This window comes from Quercus robur, chromosome 6 (genome assembly GCF_932294415.1).
Source record: "Quercus robur chromosome 6, dhQueRobu3.1, whole genome shotgun sequence".
Classification (NCBI taxonomy): domain Eukaryota; kingdom Viridiplantae; phylum Streptophyta; class Magnoliopsida; order Fagales; family Fagaceae; genus Quercus; species Quercus robur.
Window position 1 is genome coordinate 22,953,720 of NC_065539.1, and position 24,463 is coordinate 22,978,182.

Here is a 24,463-nt window from a genome sequence, read left to right on the forward strand (position 1 = left end):
TAAAAACAAGTTTTTTTTTTTTTTTTTGCCATTTAAATCTTAATTACTTATAGCTTTTTCTCTTTGAAGTCTCTGTCTCCTCTGCCATGGTGTCTCCCCAGTGATGCCAGCCTTGCACCCTCTTGAGTTATGCCCTTCCTTTTTGCATTTCCCATATCTTACAAGTTTGTTCAGCCTACTTGCTTTGTAAGGGTTTCTAGGCTCATCAAAAACCCTCTTTCTTTGCTTGGGTGGTCTACCTGGTGGTTTGTATATGTGAGGTGCCAGGGGAGCAAGCTATCCAGTCTCAGCCCATTCTAACTGGCCAGGCATGGGAGGAAGTACCTCTTTGTATATCTCCATGTAAGTTTCTTTGAAGTAGCATGGGTGGGTATAGTCTTCTGGTGTCTCAATGTTTATATAAATGGCTGTTATGGCATGTTTGCAAGGAATGCCATTTAAATCCCAAGACCTACAGCTACATGTCTTCTTCACCAAATCAACTACATGTCTCTTATACTGACTGCCTACCTCATAAAGGAAACTGCCAGTTGGAGTAGCACTAAATGGCTTACTTTCAACCTTTAATTTCTCCAACCTATCTTGTATGCTTGGACACAACTTTCCAGCATACTTCTGTATCCCTTCCCTTTTTGTGTAAAACCTAGTCATAAGTCTAACCCTAATCCACTCAAACAGTGCCAAGATAGGCTTGTCTCTAGACTTCAATATCATTGCATTAAAAGACTCACTCAAATTATTTACCAAACAATTTGTTAAGGCCCTAGGAGTGAAGTGTGACCTTGTCCACTGTGCAGGTGCAATGTTTGCAAGATACTCATATGCCTTTTCATCCAAATCCCTTATGTACTACATGCATCTCTCAAACTCCCTTACTGTTGTGGCAGCAACACACCTCCACAATGCATCCTTCAGCTTCAATCCCTTGTGATCAACTTTGAAATTGTTGTAGATGTGTTTCACATAGTATCTATGCTCCACAGTAGGGAATAGTGTCTCTATTGCAGGTATAAGCCCCTGCAAATAAGCAAACAAACAAACAAAGTAAACTATTCAAGTGTAACTGAACAAAACAAAACTTGCATACCTTTTGCCTATCAGAAATGAAGACCAACTGAAGCTCCTCTGGCCTCCCTATATCATCAGCAAAAATTTCCAAAAACCATATCCAAGACTCCCTTGTTTTTTGTTCCACAACAGCCATGGCTACTGGCAAAATGTTGTCATTTGCATCCTTGGCAGTGGCAGATAAGATTTGCCCACCAAATCTGTGCTTTATGTGACAACCATCTAAACCTATAAATGGCCTGCATCCACCTAAAAATCCTACCTTCTGAACATTGAATCTAACATACATCCTCTTAAATTTTGGCTGGAAAGTCCCATCAGCCATTTTTGTCTGCAGTATAACCCTAATTCCCTTGTCTACAGTGGTTATTATTTGTGCATAGTCCCTAAGGACACCATATTGTAGTTGCTCATCTCCATTTATCAAATTCTTTGCCTTTCTCTTTGACCTATACACTTGGTTTACACTTAGGTCAACAAATAAATTTTGCATCACATGGTTGTGTACACCACTCACCTCCTAATTTGGAGTTTTGCTAAAATTCTCAATGAACCTCTTAGCAACATAAGCTAATGTTGCTTGGCTGTTTTTAAAAGACTTGGGGCAAGTACAGTCATCAGTCAAGGTCTTAATTTGAGATGTTAGCTCTCCACTTATTTGAGATGCATAACATCTCCACCCACACTCATTCTTACAGTGAACTGATATCTTGGTCCTCTCATTAAGCTTGAATTTGATGTTAATAGGTTTTTTGATTGCATACTCTCTCAAAGCAGCTCTGAACACCTTTGCATTAGGGAACTTCATCTCCTTTTTCAATACAACATTTCTCATGTCACTCTTAGCATTAAACTCTACTTGCTCAGGTACCTGCTTATCATTAGACCCATCCATACTTACCAGGTCATCCTCAAAGGCTGGCTCAGCCCTCTCAGGGTTTGCATGGAATGCATTGCTTGATTCTGGGGCTGTATTAGGAGCAAAACCTTGTGGAGCTGAGTTTTGAGCAGTAAATATATCATCACCAAAGTCATCCCCCTCTAGGCCTTCATTTAGCCAATCATCATCATCATCATCATCTCCTTCAACATTCTGTTCTTCATCTCTTGCATCAATCTCAACATCCTCAACATCTTCTTCATCATCATTCTCATCATCTTCATCATAATCACTATCCAAATCTATTTCAACCCTTGCTGCATCACCACCTAAACCACCTACATTACCACCTACATCACCACCTGCATCACCACCTACACCATCTGCCACTCCCCCTCCATCACCACCATCTGCCACTCCCCCTCCATCAGGATACTCAACTGCCAGTGGCTCCACATCTATGTCAGTATAGATTATGATTTTTTCAGCAGACCATGCCCTATGAAGGGTAGTCATGTTTAGGACATCTGCATCTGTTTCTATGTCTCTTAAATCATGTTGTAGATCACCTTCAGGAAGTAAATACTTATATCTACTGTGTTCTTTAGGAGCACCAACTAGATGGCATAAATCCCGAATTTCAAAGTAACTCAACTTGTCAAGGTCAATCTTGGTCAGTAAAGGTACAGACCCACCCACATATTGTATGGTTAGCTCCTCCACAAAACATCCCCCAACATGAATTTCAATGTCAAATGTGAAGTCAACCATCTGCAATTAAAATAAGTAGTTTGTTTACATACTAAGATGCAGAAAATGACAAGAAGCCAAAAGAGACAACAACACATGGACAAAGGACCACATAAAGCACATGCAAAACCAGATTCCCAACAAATTCATAGGAACCACACTACCCACAGTTCACAAACAAGTGCAATCATTGACAAATAAACTTGATTTTTTTAGATATATGCATTATATAAACAACCATAGCAGTACATTAGCTACATCCGAAGCGATTCTACATATAAATAGCAAAATGCACATTTAACATACAAAAAAAATTTTAATGTGCAAATGAACAGCAAAACCCAACTATGTGGGTGGGTCACGATAAAAAAATGATATCAAGAACCCAAATGCAAATGAACAGCAGTCACACATACCTTGCCTAGCTTCGATGATGCAAAACAAGTGTTTTCTCCCTCCCCAGACGCTCCAAACCACGAAGAACAAGCTGATCGCACCTCGGGTCTCTTTCTCGAAAAGTGTTTGAGTTTTGGGTGTTTTGATTCGCGTTATGTTCTGTTTTGAAGTTAAAAGATGTTTTTGTAACGGCAGAGATCGAGGTGGGTTACGGAGAGTGACGAAAACACACCTCAGGTGGATTAAGTGATACTTTTCAAACCACAGGTAGGCAAAGTGATTTTCTCTCAAACCACAGGTGGGTTACGTGTAATTATCCCTTATTTTTTTTAATGAGTAGTTTATATTATTTAAATGAAATGGTAAAAAATATAGAATTTTTTATATTAGGTGTATTGTAAAATGAGTTGTCAAAAACTAAAATTTTGAGTTTTGAAATGGTATATACTAAAAATTTTACACACCTTGATGGAAATACTATTAGTATCCAAAACTACTAAAATAGGACAAGTTTCAAGCCTTTTAATTTTCAATGGGTTGTCTTGTCTAACATTGTGGCACGTACATTGGTAGACACTACACCCTTTTCCCATGTGAAAAGTTGGACATGTGGCCATATCTCCAACCTTCAATGATTTGTAATTAAATTTTTTTTTTTTTCATGTGATTACTTTATTTATTGGTATGAACGTGACTTTGAATGATGTGATCAGTTTTCTTTTATTATTATTTTATTATTATTTATTGGTAGTAACGCTGGTGCCATACAAAATTTCATATATTTTTTCAAAACTTTTCTCGTATAAAGAGTTATGAGTGGTGAAAATGTGAACCTTATAAACCCACAAATTTTTCTTCGTCACACATAATTCGCTACGTAATAAAACAAGTTGTAACAGAAATTGTGAAACTTTTTGTTGCATTAACATTACTTCTTACTACTGCAAACCCACCTATTGGTATATTAAATTCATTTATTGCTTTATATTATGATTTTTTTGAGAAAATTATATTATGTATTTAAGATTGGCATTTTTTATTAAATAAATGCTTACAATATTGTAAATATTTGTTTAGCCTATAATAATATAAATCTTACATTGATAATAGTATAATATAAACTACTAATTTATTAATATTATTATTATTATTATTAACGATTGTTAATATTATCTTGTTTTTTGAAACATTATAATGAAAGTTTTGATGTAAAAAATACATTTGAAAGATGGTTTTTATATTTATTTTGATTATTTTAGTCTATTTTTATTACTATAATATTTTATATTTTAAATTATTATTAAATTAATTATGACGTCATCACGATTAAACCTCAATCTAACTTTAGTTTGACCTCAAAAACCTTAAACCTTTTCATTTTACAGTTCATTGAACGGTATAGGTTTCAAAACCATTCATTCAACCAGAGAGATAGAGAATCAGTGGAGAACAAAGATGAAAGACCTATGGAGATCCTTCACATTGGTCAAAGCCTCATCGTCGATTTTCTCTGCCTCCATAGCCACTTGTCCTCCTCTCCACCACTATACGGCCCAGATGGCTCTCTCTCTCTCTCTCTCTCTCTCTCTCTCTCATTTCATTAGGCTTATGAAAAAGAACATTTTCATGATTCGAATATTTTGATTGTGTGTTTTGTTTTGATTGTGATATGTTGTATTTTTCAACCGTTGAGATAAGAAGCATTAGAGAGAGAGAGATGAACAAAGAAGAAAGGAGGAAAGAGAAAGAATTTTTTTTAAAAATAAAATAATGATTTAGAGTTGCTACAGTGTTCTCTAGATCATGAGAACTATTGTAGCAGCTTCGAAAAAAAATTGCTTTTAAAAATTTGTTGGAGCTGATTTTTTGAATTTGTTTTCCAAAAAATGACTTTAGCTAATCTATTGGAGATGCTCTATAAAATATATATATATATATATATATATTTATTTATTTATATTGTTTATTTGACACATTAAAATGATACTTTATTTATTTTAATACACCACTTTATAATACACTATCACATATTCTATTCTTTTTCCATTTTATTTAAATACTCTTAATTATTTTATTCTTTCTTTACTTTTTTTATGCTTTCTTTTTTTGTTGTTCCCAAAGTTCAGTAAAGAGATAGAGGAGAGAAAATGTTTCAATAATTATTAATTAATTTCAAGTTCCCAATAGTTCTGAAGAGAGAGAAAATTTTGAATTAAAAAACCAAATATTTATGGTCAAAATGGGTATTTAGCCCTAATTTGAAAATTATGTAGCAAAATATCATTGTTTTTAAATTATTTAGCAAAATATATTATTTTTGGAACATGATTTTAACAAAATCAAGTTAGAGGTGGATATTGAGTTTCACACATAATTCGATTTTGTTAAAATCGAGTTTCAATTCAGGAGCATTTTACTAAATAGTTTCAAAACAATGACATCGTGCTACATAGTTTTTAAATGGATTTAGCTTACCTCCAGTACTTTTTTAACTAAAAGTGTCATTTTGTTTTAAATACACAATTGCAAGTGGTAATGGGTTTTAATTTCCACATTTTATTTAGTTAGTGGGTGATGTGACAGTTTCTCATTAAAACAAAAAGAGATTATAGTTAAAAAAGTACTAGAGATAAACCAAACCCTTTTCAAATTATGGGTAAAAACTCATTCCTATTATTAAAGCATTAGCATTAGGAGATTTTTGGCATTTGGCATACCAAACGAGAAAAAGCCTCTCATATTAAAGTCTGTTTAGAATCCGCTTATTTTGCTAAAACTGGAAACTTTTTGCTGAAAGTACGGTAAATAAAGGTAAATATTAGTTGAAATAGTACAGTGGGATCCATGAATAGTATCAAAAAGTGCAGTGAAACCCATTAATAGTAGTAAAAGTAAGTTAAATAGTAAAATAAATTGGCAAAAAATAAGTTAGCCAAATTTGGAACGGTACAGTTCCAAATTCTAACATATGAACAGTACGGTTCCAAAAAATAAATGCTAACATATGAACAGTACCGTTCCAAATTCGGAACGGTATGGTTCCAAATTCTAAAAAACTAAAAATACTTTTTAATTCAGTTTCTCTCTCCTCTCTTTGATTATCTATCCTCTCTTGCCTATTTCTTTGTCAATAACCCTCCTCTATTTTCTTCCTTACATGGTCTCTCTTCTTCTTCACTTCCTCACGATCTCTCTTATTCCTCACTCTCATCGCCTCTCTTATGCATCTTTCTCTCTCCTCGCTGATCAGCCATCTCAGTGGAGATTAGCCCTCGCCATTAAGATTGGCCTCGCCTTTAAGATTGACTGGTAGAGATCGCATGTGATAGATTTTGGTCGGTTTTTTATTTTTTTATAGAGTTTGGCTGGTTTTTTTCCGGTTTGGATTGCATGTGATTGTGGGTGATAGAGTTGGCTTTCGTGGTGGTGGGTTATGGGTTTGAGGTGGTGCTGGTATTATGTCTATTTTGTTTTTGTTTTTGTTTTTGTTTTGTTTTGTTTTGTTTTTTGTTTTTTGTTTTTTAAATTCCGATGGTGGAGGGTTTTTTCTTTCTTTAATGAGAATTGTGATTTGTTTTGGATTGTGATTTGGGGTGGTAGGTTTAAGGTGTTGATGGTGTTGGTGTTCTGTTTATTTATTTAATTATTATTTATATTCCGGTGGTGGTGTGTTTAGACTTTAGAGTATGAATGAACGAAGAGAAGAGAGGGGTTCATATTAGAGAGAGTGAAAAACAGACGAGGAAGACAGACAAAGGGAGAAAAACGAATAAATAAATAGAACGTGAATATATTATTTTTGCTATTATTTATGGGTCTCATTTTTTGATATTATTTATGGGTCAGTTATACTGTTTCAACTAACTTTTACCTTTATCTACAGTACTTTCAGTAATAAGTTTTCAATTTCAGTAAAATAAGTGATATCCAAACAGACCTTAAATATAAAAAGTAGCATTTTTAATATATTAAAATGACATATTTTTAGAACATTTGATGTTAATGCTTAGAATCTCACCGTAGCCAATATCAAATTTATTTAGCATTTGACACATCTCATAAAAGTGTTTTTCTAATGTTTGGCGTGATATATGTTAAAAATTAGGTCATGCTTGGTATGTGTGTTCTAACACACAATTTTACATTTTAAACAACATTACACACATTTTCATACACTTTTTCATCCACATGTATATCAAAAACACTTAAACAACATTACTCAAATTCCTCTACCAAACAGGCTTAGCATTTAGCACACTGATGCTAGTGCTCTAAGTCTATTCAACATACTGAAAGTTGGATCCAAATATCTAGAGTCAAGGTTGAGTGTTTTGTTGTAATCTATGGTATCTATCTCTTTTTGAGTGCAATCTCGCATTAGCTAGTTAAATAAGTATTTATTTATTTATTTGCTTTAATTACTATCTAATGCTTTGGGATCTAATATATTCATTCTTAAGAACATTCACAGCAGTGGAGATAAAAATTTAGCTTTTTAGCTCCACCAAAAGTTACTTTATCTATTTTACCTACATACATGCTGCAATAGTGGATTTATTTTAGCTTTTAACACAATAAAATAATATAAACATCACAATAAAATAATATATCCACTACAATAAACAACAATCACAACCACCTACAGCCACCACTGCCACCGCCGCTGCCATTGCCATCTACTCTTTTACCGCCACTGCTGTCGTCGCCGCCACCGACTCTTCCATTGCCACCACCGCTACCACATGATAGCAAATAATCGTCTAGTGTTAACAAGTGATATTTTTAACCCCAAATTATACTTATACATTTTTTTTTTACTAAAACAATTTCTCAATTATCATGATAGCCTATTATCGTCTCAATTGTCCGGAAGTAGTCTTGGAACAATGTGAACTATGAAATGGAGGAACTTTATAAGAAAACATATAAAATAGAACACATATATAGCAGAAACAATGTAGTCCATAGATTTACTCACATACATAACTCAAACCAAATTACAATGAAACTCACACACTCGCACAAGTTCCAATGACTCATGCTTCTCAACATTCAAAAAAAAAAAAGTTCCTACGACTCGCCTTGCAATTGCCATAAATGTTCAATAAGGTTCGGCTGGAGTTGAAAATGAATTTCTCGGTCTCTAATGCGGCCATGCCTCTCAATGTATGACAAAAATTCATCACTTTGTTCATGTTACACTTGCAGAGGAGGATTATCCACTCCATCATTTTGTTCATAATCCAAGTCTACCGCTTCATTATCATCCCGCTCATCTTCCCACTCATCTTCAACAATCATGTTGTGGAGAATTATGCACGCTTTTATGATCTTTTGGAGTGTTTCAAGATGGAAAAATCGTGCAGGTCCATGGACAATTGTGAAATGTGCTTGAAGTACTCCAAATGCACGCTCAACATCCTTCCTACACGCTTCTTGGGCTGCTGCAAATAATTTATACTTCTGTCCTTGTGGAGCTGGGATTGTTTTTACAAATATTGCCAATTTTGGATATATGCCATCAGCAAGGTAATATCTCATTGTGTAGTCATGACCATTGATTAAGTAATGTACTGCAGGAGCACGTCCTTCAGCAAGTTCATTAAATACATGAGATCGCTTTAACACATTAATGTCATTATTTGACCCAGGTAACCCCAAAAATGTATATCATATCCAAAGATCATATGATGTTACTGCCCCCAAAATAATAGTAAGCTCATGAATATGACCACAATATTGACCTTTCCATACAGATGGACAATTTTTCCACTTCCAATGCATGCAATCAATTGAACCTAACATACCTGGAAAACCTCAGTGTTCGCCGTGAGCTAACAGTCTAGCAATGTCTTTATTGTTTGGCTTTCTCAAGTATTCCTCAGAGAAAACATCAATTACCGTAGTAACAAATTTTTTCAAACTTTCTACTGCAGTAGTTTCTCCAATCTGCACATATTTATCTATCAAATCACCCGATACTCCATACGTAAGCATTCTAAGTGCAGCAATTATCTTTTGTAATGAAGATAAAACAAGTTTTTTGACACTATTTCTTTTTTGGACAAAGTAAGAGTCATGAGCTTCTACCTTAGATTGAATATGAAGAAAAAGAGAACGTTTCATCCGAAATCTCCTACGAAATAAAGCGGGTGGATATATTGATATGGGAGCAAAATAATCAAGAAAAAGCCTCTCATGGCCTACCAAATGATTACGTCGGATAGAACAACGACGTTTAGGTTGTGATGTTTCCATAACAAGTTTTTCGATTATCTCATCTTTATCTGAGTCATCAAGAAGGAACTTGCAAAACAAATAGTGATTCATGGATGCAACCTTCAATACAATTGGAAAGCAATTATTACTATAAATGCAAGATTAAATTCAAGTGACATAAGTCACAACAAAATGAATATAACCAATTCACACACAAGTCACAACACAAACACATACATCTAAAAAAAAACAACTTGGAAATACTATGAATGCTCATTGTTCATAGATTTATTCTAAGACCTGTCATCTCAAAACCAAGCATATGATACTAGGAATGTTCAATGAATAGAAATAATTGGATCAAAGATACTCATAGTGGCTGTAACAGCAAGATATATACACTACAAGAAATCTAGATTTAGGCAACATTTTTTTTAGCAACGTTTTTAAATTCGCCACTATAAATAGTATATTGTGACGTTTTTAAAAAACGCCGCTAAAGAGTGATCCTTTCGCGACGTTTTTCCAAAAACGTCGTTGTAACCCAAAACAATAGCAGCGTTTCTTAAAACGCCGCAAAAAGTATAGTTTTAGTGACGTATTTTTTGTTTATAGCGACGTTTTTAGAAAACGTCACTATAGTTTTTAAAGAACTCAGACCATATTTTCCAAAAAATTTTGGGGAAACAAATAGCGACGTTTGGGATAAACATATAGCGACGTTTTCAAAAACGTCGCTATATGTTCCCCCAAAATTTTTGTCCTTTTCCCGTTCAAAATTTCACTGAGTGGGAAAGTTCCCACCGTTTCTCCTTTTTGTTTTGGATAAACATATAGTGACGTTTTGGATAAAGATATAGTGACGTTTTCAAAACATCGCTATATGTTCCCCATTCAAAATTTCACTAAGTGGGAAAGTTCCCACTATTTTGTCCTTTTTTTTTTTTTTTTGGTCTCCTTTCCTCACACATTTTTTCAGTCCTTTTTCTTTCTTATCATTCTTTTTCTTTCTCAAACAAACTTCCCTTCCTACTTCCATATTCTCCCCCCTCCCCCCCCCCCCCCCCCCTTATCACTTCTTCACACTTAGCCATTGCCAGCCATTGCCGCCACCGCCAACCCAATAATGTACGAGTTCTTCCCTCTCTAGCCACCACCCACTGCCACTACCATTCTTTTTTTCCCTTTTTTTTGGTGTTCAAGTTTCTTTAAAGTGTAAGTCTTTGTATTTTGGCTTATGGGTTTGCTTTGATTTGGTTTTTCTTGAATGGGTCATGGAGTCTTTGTATTTTGGCTTATGAATTTGCTTTGATTTAGTATTTCTTTAATAGGTCATGAAACTTTTGTGCTAATTTTTTTTGTTTGCTTGTTTTGGTTGGAGTTTGGTACAGAAAACTCTTATTCAAATTTGGATTTTTGAGCAAAAAGAGTTGAGCATCAAAGCCTAAATCATTGTAAGTTTATGTACAAGTTTGTAAATCTTGGTTTTTTTTTTTTTTCCTACAATTTTTCTGTAGTATGTAGATTTTGAATTTTTTTTTTGTTATTAGTTTTGTGGTTTAGCTAGCTTGAAATTGATTTTTTTTAAAAGCTCACTACCCACTAATGTGTAAATAATCTCAACTAAATGCTCTTTATATGTGTGTGTATATATATATATATATATATATTTTTATTGTTACTAAATTCTCAACCACCATGACTCATTAACATTGGACATTTGATATTGTGGAATAATGATGATAGGTCTATTTGATCTATTACAAGCTTATTGCAAGCATATGTTAGTTATTATTGAATTTTCAATAGTTTTATATAGCATTTTTAATATTTTTTTTTTTAAAAAAAAAATGAGTAGGTTTTGCGACGTTTTAAAAACATCACTAAAAACCAAAAGGACAAATGCTTTTGTGACGTTTTCGAAACGTCGCTATTGGTGTGATTATTTGCAGCGTTTTATAAACGTCGCTAAATGTATTTTCTTACATCATGAACGAAAATGTTATATTATTTATAAAACGTCACTAAAAGTTTCTGAACACCACTAAAGAGTACCATATAGTGACGTTTTTCAAAACGTCACAATAGACCTATAGTGACTGCTCTATTGCAACGTTTTCAAACGTCACAAAAAAAACATCGCTGTAGGCCATTTATGGCTATAGTGACGTTTTTGGGTTTTTAGTGACGTTTTACAAACGTCGCCTAAAGCCAGATTTCTTGTGGTGATAATAGACACTTATAGTGGCTGTAACACTCATAATAGATCAAATAATAGTCACAACACAAACACATGCATCTAGTTTAAAATTAAAGTCAAGTGACATAAGCCACTACAATATACATAAGTTATTACCAAAATACATAAAGGCCTACATAAGCCACTACAAAATACATAAAAGCTTAAACTACATCCAAAATACAATCAAACCCATTAATTACGTGAATTTTGTCTTGCCATGGTTTCCTCTTGGAGTTGTTCATAAAAAGCTTTTTGTGCTCCGGTCAAGCCACTTGTATCTATCATCATGATTCTCTCCGCCTCTAATCTTTCTATCATCTCAAATTTTTTCTTCTCAATCATGATTCTTTCCTTCTCAATTTTAAGTTTTTCTTCCATGCTTTCCTTCTCAATCGCAAGTTTTTCCCTCTTAATAAACATTTTTTCCTCTTCCAACCAAGTTACATCCTCAATCAATTTCAATTTCTTGGTCAAATATTCCCCTACATCTTTTCCGGTGGCTTTGTTCTTTCGGATGACCTTTTCAACCTTCCTACCAATAGGTCTTTCAAAATTGGAAGTGTCACCAAGTTTGGACCCACAATCCCCTTTGCCAATAGATATTGACTCCGGAGTTGGAGGCATGGATGATCTTGATTTAGCATTGTTAGGATTGGCAAACTTTGGTTGGTCCTTTAACATGAGCCAACAATGGTCAAGAAAAAAGGGTTTCTTGTGCTTCTCTAAATACAAAGCATTCACATTGGTAATCGAAAAAAAAATTAAAAGAAATATAACATGATTAATATCTTCAAACTATTGGTGAATGGACATGTTAACACTATTGCAATATAATTTATACCTTATCTTCTTTGGTTATACCACTTTGATGATGTGCATTAACTTGAGTCATACACCCGGCAAACTTATTTGTTTTTTCACTAATCGCTTCCCAACGACTTAGCAAGGAGATAACAATTCGTGTGGTATCGGATGTATTGTACTGCATGAAGTATAACCAAACTTTTTAACGAAAGGTATTTTGTGTTTGTTCATTACTGTTTATGGCATCAACACTAGTATTGAGCCATGCTGCCACTAGGAGTTTATCTTCCTCTACACTAAAGTTAGAGTCCCGTTTTCCTTTTGTAGAAGAGGCATTTTCAACTTAAGGTGGAGGTGGAGAATTAGAAACTGACACAGGAGTATTTTGAGACGTTCCCAAAAATTGTGAGTCAATTTCTATATCCTCGTTCATGATACCCGTGAAATATGTTAGGTCTCTACGTAACTCTGTGTCCCTACATGACTCCATAAAATTAGAAAAAAAATATATAAACTTCCCTGCACACAAAAAATTCCCAAACTAACATTTATATCAAAACTTAAAACACTTAGAATTATAACAATAGTACATGATTATGCATAAATACTTAATTTGACATGTAGCTTAATCTCATTAAAATGACCTCAAGAAATCCTTTTTGTGTGCTTCTGTTTATGGTTTTGTGCAACACAAAAAAATACAGAGACAACAAAAAATGTAAACTTCCCTACACAAATTACAAAGACCACAAGAACTTCTATTACAAGAAAACCACACAACAAATTCCTACAAACAGAACATTCCCAAAACATTCCAATACAAATACATTCTGTCCATTCAGATGTTATACCTAGCAAAAATAGCAAAAAATCCTAATACAAATGACAGAACTTTTCATTGAGTAAGAACAGCAAAAAAATTATTGCATCTAAAATAATAAACTGAAAGAACACGAAAAAGAAATCATTGAACACATTCTTTGATGTTATACCCAAATCAAAAATCCCACATTCTTTGATCATATACCCATTCTTTGATGTTATACCAAAATCAAAAATCGCATACCTCACACAGTTCAACATCATTGCAAACAATCCTACGTAGTGCCAACTGCCAACACACCATATCATATAGCTATATTTTTCACATAACACTAAGTGTATACAAAGGTTTTTTTAATTTTGCCTAAACATCCATGAAACATACTTAACATAGCAACAACACACCATTTTTCACCACAAAATAGCACCATAACATTGCATGATGACACAAACCCAGAAAAACTAAGCCAAAACAACGAACACCTAGATGAAAAAATTCACTAGAAAATGACAAAGACAACTGACTTGAAGTGGATCGACTGGGACGGCGTGGGTCTGAGGCGATCGGCGGTTGGGACGGCTGGTGGGTCGAGCTTCAGTGGGAGTTGAGAGAGTGAATTGAGAGAGATGGGTGCCTGGGACGGCGTCGGTCTGAGAGAGATGGGTGGCTGGGATGGCGTGGGTCTGAGGCGATCGGCGGTTGGGATGGCTGGTGGGTCGAGCTTTGGTGGGAGTTGAAAGACCAGAGTTGAGAGAATGAATTGAGAGAGATGGGTGGCTGGGACAGTGTCGGTTTGAGAGAGATAGGTGGCTGGGACAGCGTCGGTCTGAGAAAGATGGGCGATTGGGACGGCATGGGTCTAAGGCGATTGGCGGCTGGGACGGTTGGTGGGTCAAGCTTCGGTGGGAGTTGAGAGACCTGAGTTGAGAGAGATGGGTGGCTGGGACGGTGTCGGTCTGAGAAAGATGGGCGGCTAGGACGGCGTCAATTCGAGAGAGATAAGCTTCAAAGTCAGATGAGGTGATAGTGAACGAGAGAGAAAAGAATGAAAAAGAAATGTGCAGTGGATTATTTTATTCAAGCCGGTGGAATTAAATAATAGTTTTTTTTTAGCTCTCATGAACAGTGCACATCTATCTTTAGATATGCACTGTAGCAGTGGAGCTAAAAAAAATAGATTTAGCTCCACTGCTGGAGCATCATTTTAGTGTTAGTGTAGCTAAAATATAGCAATATAGCATTATAGCTACACTGCTGCAGGATAGCACCAATTAACAAGAAAGACTTAAAAATTCATAATCTTTCTCAAATGTAGAGGAATATTCGGGTTATCAACTCTTTTAATTTTTTTAGTGCAATGCTCTTTAAATTTAATTTAGGAGAAATTACACTTCTCTTTCCTTGAGGTTTGGGGGAATGACACCTCAAACCTGAAGGGAAAAAACACTCCGCTTCTTTGAGATTTGAAAAAAATTTAACAATCTGCCCTTTTGTTTATATTTGTAATAAAATATTCTAAATTTTTATAAGAATCTTTTAACAAAAGTTTAACTATGGTTAGTAAAAAAAAGTATAAAAAATTTAGAATAAAAATGCAAAATTTATCAAGCACTAAAATTTTGCAACAAAAAATATCTCCATAACTCATTGAAAAAGGAAAAGAAAAAAGAAAAAGAAAAATTTACACATAATATTTTTAAAATACACTTTAATTAAAATTTTAAACATTGAATTTTAATTACAAAATAAGATAATTTTAGAATCCTGCCTTGCCCTTAAGCAAAGGGCATGTTAGTACACAACATTTTTAATATTAATTTAACAAAGTTTGGTTAATTGGATGTCAATAGAGGGAAAGTGGTTTTTTTTTTTTTTCCTTTAAGTTTGGGGTGAAGTGTTATTTCTCCAAACCTCAAGAGAGAGGAGTGTAATTTCTCTTATAATTTAATATTAATAAGGTCTTGTATGAATATTCTCCTTGTAGAAAGCATATCAAATATCCACCTACATCACCTAAAATAGCTCAAGTACCTATAATAATTACTCATACAACAACAACAAAACTTTAATTAGTTCCAAAAAAATGAAAAATTAGTTATGAATCTTTAAGGGACTAATCAAGATTATTATATGTATTTTCTCATCATTCTATTATATCTATATATATATATATATATATATATAAAATCAGTGGCACCCAAAATTTGATTTCCAATGAGCATTTATAATTAATATAAATATGTCTTTATACACTTGCGAACATATGTAGATACACGCATATTACAAACACATACCTTATATATATTAGAGTATTTACAACGTGCATCATAATAATGAGAGCCTTTGTAATGTGCACCTCTAATTTGGATTCTAATTCGGATGGTAAGTGGATATAATAAATTATTCCTGAATTAGGGTATTAATTTTAAACTTTTGAGCTATAGAATTTACACTTCAAATATTAGGTACTCCCAGAGTACCATAAATGCGTACTCTCTCCTCTTACATAAATGGTGGGTTCTACCATGAATTTAATTAGTGGGACCCACAATTCATGTAAGAGGAGGGAATACGCATTTATGGTATTCCAGTAGTGCACAATAATTTCCCATATTTTAGGGTATAGAAAGCTAACCCAATAGACAAATATTGGCATCCACCTTAATTTGTTGTGACAATAAGGCAGCTTAGTATTAGAATAGGCTTAATCTATTTTCAGCTTATTCATCTTAGTATTTAAATGCATGAATAGTGTCGTGGGACTCAGTTTTAATTTTTTTTTTTTTTTTTTTTGGAAAAAAATACTTGCGAGTCCTGTAAACAGTGATGAGACCCACTATTTTTCAGCAAACCCAGGAACGCATAGAAAACGTGCATTCCAAACGCACACTTAATTAGTCTAATAGAGTAAATCAATCTAGCAAGGCTAAATAGAGTACAAAACTCATGTAAAGGCTTAATTATCTCACCAAGAAAAACTTGGTTTTTCAGTTCACCGCATGAGGAGACACAACACAAGGCAGCTTCCCACAATCATAATGTATGACATCCAATACCTTATTTTGAAGAAGCCTAGAGTACAACACATCCCTTGAAAATTTCATGAACCATCCAGACCCACCTAATTGCACCCACCCTGACAAATATGAGGTAGCAATTAACCCAGCTGCACGCCACCTCCTTTTCTGAGCATATTTTCTTAAAGCTTGGGCCACCTCTAATGGCACAAGCCTTGATCTTTGAGCAATCAATTCCCCAAATTGCTGGCCCAAAACAACAGCATCTTCCAATGCTGCACATTCATTTTGGCCTAGATCAGGAGTCATAGGGTGCATGGCATCTCCTGCCACTATAATATTGCCCTTGCTTACATTTCCAAATATGATATCCCATGGAAATCTATGCAATAGTGGAGCCCATGTTATAGTGGAAAGGTCAGAGTTCTGCACTATCACTGTGTACAATTGAGGCAAGTCTTGGGCAAACTTATCAATCACTTCTTTTTGGATCACTTTCGGGTCCCTTGCCATGTCTTTACCTACAATGCAAAATGTTAGAACAAGTAAGAATGTATTATGGGCCCAAGGCCCCAAACTCATTGTCTAGGTCTTTAAGCTTATATAAATGCCTCATCTGTACATTTTTAGATGAGAAATACAGAAATTACACTTACTCATTACATAAAAGATCTTAGTTACGAACTTGAGTGTGGTGTTAAGCTTGAAATTAAATTGATGCTATGGAATGCTTCAGCTTACTATGGAATGTAAGCTGTCAGTGTTAACACCTAAAAGCACCATTATTGACTTTATTTTATAATAAATAGATGTAACACATGGATATTACATTCACCAGTAAATTAAAATTGGTGTACAAGTTAAATCACTCTAAAATCAAAATTCATACATGATTATAAAGTTCATTGTCTTGAAAAAAAAATTTTCATTTAATTATTAATTTATCTGAGAAGTGCAAGATTTATTAGTTTAAAATTCATTTTAGATTAGCGCAACATGTGTAACTGGTTTATCAACCAGTTTCTCCCTGTAGGGGCCTTTTTTGCGTATTGTGCGTTGGACTGAGCTGCCTCCTGCAGTAATGGGCCCGAATATTTCTGAGTAAGGGAGTTGGGGCTGGTCCAATTGTAACTCAACTTGGGCCGGTTTGTGCACAAACTATGCCTTGTCTGCCAAGAGTAGGCTTACGGCAAGCAGAACTGTTTCAGATGAGTTACGGTAGGCAGATATAATAATAATAGCAAAACAGAGTACTCTGACTATTTAAATAAAATGGCCAAGTAATCCTTAGTTATAAAATATGATTACAGTCGTGATAATGTCATTTACAGAGAAAGTAAAGAAGAAAGAAAATAATATAAACTAATTAAGAATGGACATAAATTAAGTTTTAAGTTTGGTTCGCTGAAGCAAAACCAAAGAGAGGAGAATGCCTCCTTTCAATACAAATAATCTCCCAGAAAAAGATCCTGCCGTGGGGATTAATAGCTTTGAGAGAGTCGAACATGAATGGTTATTGCCCAAAAGGAATCCTTATCATGTTTTGGAAGAGAGCAGGATTTGAAGGGGGTGAAAGGGAAACCGACCTACTGGTGCATGACCATTGTATTATTTCTCTTTTTTCCTCAATTTCCTCTCTTCTTTCCTCTGTTTTCTCTCTTATCTTTTTTTCTTTTCTTTCTCTTGTTTTTCTTTTATTCTGTTTTTCTTTTACTCCGTGAATATGCTCTATTTTTCAATTCCTTTCTCAGGGCACGGCAAGGGTCCTTTTATAGTGCTTGCCATGACCAGTTTTTTACCACTTTGCCCCTTAACTGCCTTTGTCTGGTCTGGGCGTACTTGTCGACCACCAAAGGTGTGTGACACTCACACTTGCCAGACAAAGGCAGGTTTGTTTCATTCCTGAGTCCACTGTAGCACTCTTTCCTGCCACGGCATAAATGCTTTCTCTTTTTCTCAAGGCATGCACCTAACGGTTCCCCCCTCAACCTTGCCTTTTTTGGGTGGTCTGTCATCCCAGCAGGACGTACCTCCCAAAAGGGCTTAGGCAGGAGCCGTAAAATAGGTCTTTTCCTCTCTCCCCACCACCAAACTATACTCCCTTTATCTCTTACCTCTGACCCATAGCCCCACCACGTCCCATATTGGCTGGGTACAGGCTGGTGGTGCCTGGGCCTTGCACGTGCTTTCCTTTCAGATATGTCCAAAAGTCTGCCTACTGCTCATGCGTTTGCCGTGATCTAGATACTCTCCGTCCGTGTTTTCTGACCTCTTATGTAGGCTTTTCTTTGGTTTCCCGCTCCCTTCAAGAGCTGGACTTTGTTTGATGATGGGCCTTACATTTTTTTGGCCTATTCTCGGTTTTCTTTATTTCTTGCAACGTTGTACTGTTATTCATGTCGTAATAACTTAATCCTGTTGGGCCTCTTTTGGGCCAGCCGTTTATTCCTTCTCTCAGTGGTTTGTCATGGCCACTGTTTTGCTTTTACTTATGGGCTCCTATGTCTTTTGGGCTTTCCTTTGGGCATCTACGGCCCGTTTACTTTCTTTGGGTTTCCTCGGCCCATTTGCTAATTCCACACTCCCATTGGCTTTTTATTAACTTCATTGGGCTTCCCTGGCCTAATAACCTTATTCTCATCTTTGGGGTTCATGGGCCTGCCATAAACCCCTTACTCTCTTAGTTTGCATTGCCTTAGGCTTACGGCGGCCCTTTTTCGCTTTTCTTTCTCATACACTGCCTAAGGGATGCTATTTCTTTCTTTCCGGGCTTCTTTGAGCCCACTTGCTCCTTCAAGACCCATTTATTTATTTCTTGGGCTTGTGATTCATTATTCCTGCCGTTTGGGCCTAATGGTTTTTTGCTATCTATTTTGTCAATTCCTTGTTGCCCTTATTATTGGGCTTTCTTTCTGTCTGCCTGGGCTCTCACAAATGGCCCTCAACACTCCCAACTTATCTTTTATGCAAAAATCTAAAACTAACTCTCTAACTTTCAGCATTTTTTATTTCAGTCCTCTAACTTTCAGTTTTGTCATTTCAGTTTTCTAACTTTCAATTATTGTCAATTCAATACTCTGTTAGAGTTCAATTACCTGCTACTGTTAAGTGAGCCAAAACGATGTTTTTTTTTTTTTTTTTTTTTTTTTTTTTTTTTTTTTTTTTTTTTTTTTTTTTTTTTTTTTCGGAATTAAAAGAAAATTAAAAAACTGTTATTCAAAAAATAAAAAAAACATTTAGGGGAAGAAGAACCCTTGGCTCTTGAATATGGATCAAACAACTCTCTTTCTCCAGAATATGCTTCTCCTCCACCTTATATTGAAGCTATGGCACCTGAAACTGAAGGCGATGGCTTCTACTCTCCGCTTGAAGCTCCTGTGCCTGCTCCATCCATGGCTATGGAATCGGACATTGATGAGTCTCCAAAGCTCCCTTTTGCAACACCCTTCAGTTACAGAACTCCATCACCTTCATCTCGGTCTCAATCTCAATATCTCGGTCTCGGTTTTAATCTCTGCAACTCGGTTTCATCTCGATCTCTTTCAATATTTCTTTGTTTTTGATTTCAGGTAATGGGAATATCTCGGTCTTGATTTCAATATTTCTCTACAACTCAGTTTCATCTCGGTCTCCATCACCTAAATTTTTTTTTTTTTTTAAATTTTAATAACAATTTTTTTTTTTAATTTCTTTTAATTCCAAAATTTATTTTTTTAAAAAAAAAAAAAAAACCCAATACAACATCGTTTTGGCTCACTTAACGGCAGCAAGTAACTAAGGTCTAATGGAGTACTGAATTGATAACAATTGAAAATTAGAAGAATGAAATGACAAAATTGAAAGTTAGAGAGCTAAAATGAAAAATACTGAAAGTTAGAGAGTCAGTTTTGAATTTTTGCTTATCTTTTAATATAGAAATCATATATAGCTTTAAGAAAGGCATACCTATCCAAGTAGCTTTGCCTGTGAGAAACAATAAAGCTCTTTATCATTGAGAGGAACAAAGCCAGCCTTTTTGGCACCAGCAGTTACAAATTGTTGGAAGTCATGGTTTAACCCATGACCTTGTGGAAACCTAGCCAACCCACGCGCTGCCCATCTGCCTGAATTGATAGGCACAGTGAGTCCTAAACAACTTGCTGCCACCACTGAGTGTACCCCGTCACACCCTATCAAAGCCTTTGATTGATTTCCAAATTGGAAAAAAAGTAAAGGTAATGAGAAAGTATAACAACTTAGAGAATATGCTAATATGGGATAGATAAATAGTTTTACTAAAACACTAGAAACCAAGAATTACTTGTATTTGTAAAGAGGAATGATTACTTCAAATCCAACCGTGTGCACACTATGGTATAAAAGAGTGTGCATTGTTTGATGTGAAGTAATAATTAACCATTTATAAAATATTGTGTAAGATCAACTAAATAAGTTTATACTAACACGTATTAATATAATACAACTTTCAACTTTTTGAGAATTTTTCAAGTTAAATTTTTTATATATTATGTTTCTGTTTGAAACCTTTTAGTTTTCAGTAGCTTATTTACTTTTATATATATATATATATATATTAATAAAAAGACAAAAATTAGTTTATTATTTTTATGAAAAAAACTAATTTTGTTAATTTAAAAAAAAAAATCAATTGAGACAAAAAGGAAAGAACAAACAGCCAATGGGCACTTATATGTATATAGAATTAAAAATATTACTATGTTTTTTTTTTTTTTTTTTTTTTTTTTTTTGCTGGGTAATTGTTTATTCAGGGGATTGAACCCCCGAGGTTGAGGTTACTTAAGGAACTGGGTACCACTTGGGCAACTAGGCCCGGTGGTAGAAATATTACTATGTTACATACAAATAAACCCGAAAATTTATATCCACACAATCAATCAAATATACATATTTTTGGCTTACCAAATTTTTTTGGGACATTATATTTTGATTATTTTTAAAATGCAACACGATGAAGAAATAAATTAATATAATTCATCAAATTTAGACTTGAATTAATGTTTTAATATAATATGTATTTTCAATAATAATCTATTGGTTAAACTAATGACCCAAAGATATTCATATTCGATGCAAAATTTTGTTTAATAACTATGGAAATAGGAACATAACATATTTCACAACATTTTTCACAATCCAATGGCAAGGTGTGTTTAAAACAATATCACTTTCATATAGAACTACTATTGATACTATTTTCATTATGCACCAATCTCAACTACGTTAATAACTGTAAAAAATTTTGAAACTTTAATCTCTTAACTTTTTGATAAAGTCCACCTTAGTTATTCATAGATATATGGTAGCTAGAAAAAATGCATCTCATTAATTAACATACACATAAGAGTCAAGAGACTCTTATAATTCAACTGATATTTTGCTATGTCTGCAGCACACGTGGAAGCTAAGGGAACAAGTGATGCAACTGAAGTTGGACTCTAGAAGTGGCCGAAGATAAAGCAAAGCAGCTGAAGATAAATGCCTCAAGTGTCATATTTGAATTAATTGATAGTTTCGTATTTGAATTAGGATGTTGTCATTAGTTGTTGTTTTCAATAAACTTCCTGGAGATAAGACTCATCCTATTATCTTGGATAGACTTAGCTATTAGGTTAGTTGTTATCTTTTTAATTGTGGTTATCCTTTTATTTGAGTTAGTCGTGGTTGATATATTTAAACTAAGAGTTATGGAATAAGAGGCAAGCTGATAATATTTACAGAATTCCTTTCTTTTCTATTTGTTCTTGGAGGGTTGTCGTCTCGAATACGACTAGTTATTTCTATTCATTCAACCAGGTCACAGCATATTTCTTGTTGTCTCTAATAAAATAATCCTTTTCATGGTGCTAGGTACTATGTTAGACTTTTTCCTTTTTCTTTTTTGTTTCTACCTACTGTAATATTTGCATTAGGTATTTGAAAGTTGAACTGACAAGTTAGTGGTAGTTACTTTTGCTCTGATAGTGGTTCCATCTTCCATTTGAATGAGAGCAATCGACGACCCTTTCTGTGCTTTGGTTCTGATGGAGGTGAGCTTGGAAGAGAAACGGATGGTATCCATTGGCAATTCCTCTGCCAAAGCTTCCAATAAGGCTTTACGGTGCGCCACTCTAAGTACTGCTCCACTTCTATATATCAGCAAAGTAGAAAAAACATTTGAATAAATTACAAATACCTAAACTTCCTTGGTCTTGAAAATATATATATATATATATATATTATTGTAAAAATGGTCTGGTAAAAAAACTCACAAAATGGTCTTGCACCTATCAGCTCTGGTGATAGAGACTTCTTGAGTTGCTCCAGTATCGACATTTGTTATGTATGCCCTATTATAATATGAACAAGGTTACACAATTTAAATTTAGAAAAAAAAAAAAGGTTAAGTAGTATGTGTGTGTATATATATATTTACACACATGTAAGTATGTGTGCAAGCACAAAAGGGCATTTAGAATACAGAAAACTATAGAAGGACTAACTTGATAAATGGAAATGAACTTCTTAAATTTCAGGTACTAAAATAGAAGAATTTGATCTGAATTTTAGAGATCAAACGCATAATTTTATTTATTTTTCTCAAATTAATGAAGATTTAAACTAAGACCTACATGAACTGCTATTTTGAATATGGTTCAAACCCATTCTATTGTTTCATAATCTCTAGAGCTAAGACATAGGATACCTGCAGCATTGTAATAATTGTTCTAATTTCCGTGATTACATAGTTCACTATACGTACTCTGCTCAACCTAAGATTGACCTTAGATTTTGTTCTAGCAAAATAATCAGCAGCATCGTAAATAATTTTCTTAATTACTTTTTGTTTTGGGTTTAAAGTTGATACATAGTTTCATAGACTCTTATAATAAAATTAGTAGTAACCCTATTATCATTTCTACTCTATATGATACTCAAATCAAAGAAGTCAACTACATCTTGATGATGAAGTACCCAAACTTACTATGACAAACTTGTCTGTGTTACAACAAATTATCAATGTGGTGTATGATTGTTTCTGTCCAAGATTTCCACTTTATGAAATGCATGCACCTAGCTTGCTGCAGAAAATGCTAACTGTTCAAAGTTCCAAAATTTGTTCTACATACACATGTCAGCTAAATGTGTTTTAACATTTGATCTCAAAGATCTTCTAAGAATAACAAATAAGGTAATCAATAAAGTGGTTTCATTGACCAATGAGCTACAATCTTCATTGTTAAATTTAATTGTTATTAGAAAAGAACCATGTGGTTGAATTTAGTTAAGGAACCTAAAGCACAACACTTAAGGAATTATATCTAAGTTTTAGCATTAACAAATATATACGAATTAATAACAAAAACCAAAGTTATTGGGAGCATAAACTCACACAAACTCTTCTCAGGATGACAAATATAGTCATTGTAAAAAGAAAAAGATTGAAAGAATTCTAACATTACCTTTTGCAAGGAGCATAAAGATTAATAAGCTTGTGAGAGACACCAAGGGCATCCATAGCAGACCGAGCATTAAGGTAAAGACTTAATGTTGCACCAGTGGCACGCAGCCCTTCTGATTTTTCTATCACCAAAGCTCGAATTCCGACTCTCTTCAAGGCTACAGCAGTTGCTAAACCAGCTATCCCTGCCCCTACTATCACTACATCCTCTTCCTCCATCTTTATCGCACAGTGCCTCAAACACAGTACATTGAGGGTCTCAATGGATTACGTATATTAATTTTGCAACCATTGAAGATCGTGAATAACCATGACATTTTATTAAAATCTTTTATCTTTACCAAGAAAATTTTAACTCTAGATCAAAACTTTTAACTGAAACGCGAATTACTATGGAATAACTTTCTTCTTGCCCACCAAATGAAAAGTAGTTGACTCTATAATCCTTAAAGTAAAATGCAAAGTCACTAGTAATATAATTCTGCTGAGTTTGAAATTGAAAACCTAATTTTGAAGGGTGTATATATAAACTAAAAAGGCAAACAAGTTTAAATGGCATGTTAGAAGGTTGGGGAACCACCAAGGGGCAAAAAGAAATTGGAAATGACTCATTGTAAGTTCTGGAAGTGATTATTTGAAAGTAGACTAAAAAAAAAAATTTAAAGGTGTACGGCGTAGGAAGGTGTTTGAGGAAGGTGTATGGAATAATTTCTCCAAAAAAAGGTGACACTATAGTTATAACTGTATACCTTTTAATTTACAAATAGAAACTTGAGCTCTATATATAATTTAAGGGTTATGCTAA

At 34.3% G+C, this 24,463-nt stretch overlaps 2 protein-coding genes and 1 pseudogene across 2 annotated transcripts; all 3 read right to left on the reverse strand.

The window, feature by feature from the left end:
* Positions 1–276: 276 nt before the first annotated feature.
* On the reverse strand, positions 277–714 carry LOC126690002 (uncharacterized). The gene has a single exon (XM_050385149.1). The coding sequence runs from the start codon at positions 712–714 to the stop codon at positions 277–279; it is 438 nt and encodes a 145-aa protein (XP_050241106.1).
* A 7,576-nt stretch (positions 715–8,290) lies between these two features.
* Positions 8,291–12,179, reverse strand: LOC126690003 (uncharacterized). Its single transcript, XM_050385150.1, has 4 exons — positions 12,000–12,179; positions 9,302–9,433; positions 8,996–9,184; positions 8,291–8,713 (listed from the first exon to the last, which is right to left on the reverse strand). The coding sequence occupies exons 1-4, from the start codon at positions 12,177–12,179 to the stop codon at positions 8,291–8,293; spliced, it is 924 nt and encodes a 307-aa protein (XP_050241107.1).
* Positions 12,180–16,169: 3,990 nt separating this feature from the next.
* On the reverse strand, positions 16,170–23,986 carry LOC126690004 (monooxygenase 2-like; annotated as a pseudogene).
* Between the last annotated feature and the right edge of the window lie 477 nt (positions 23,987–24,463).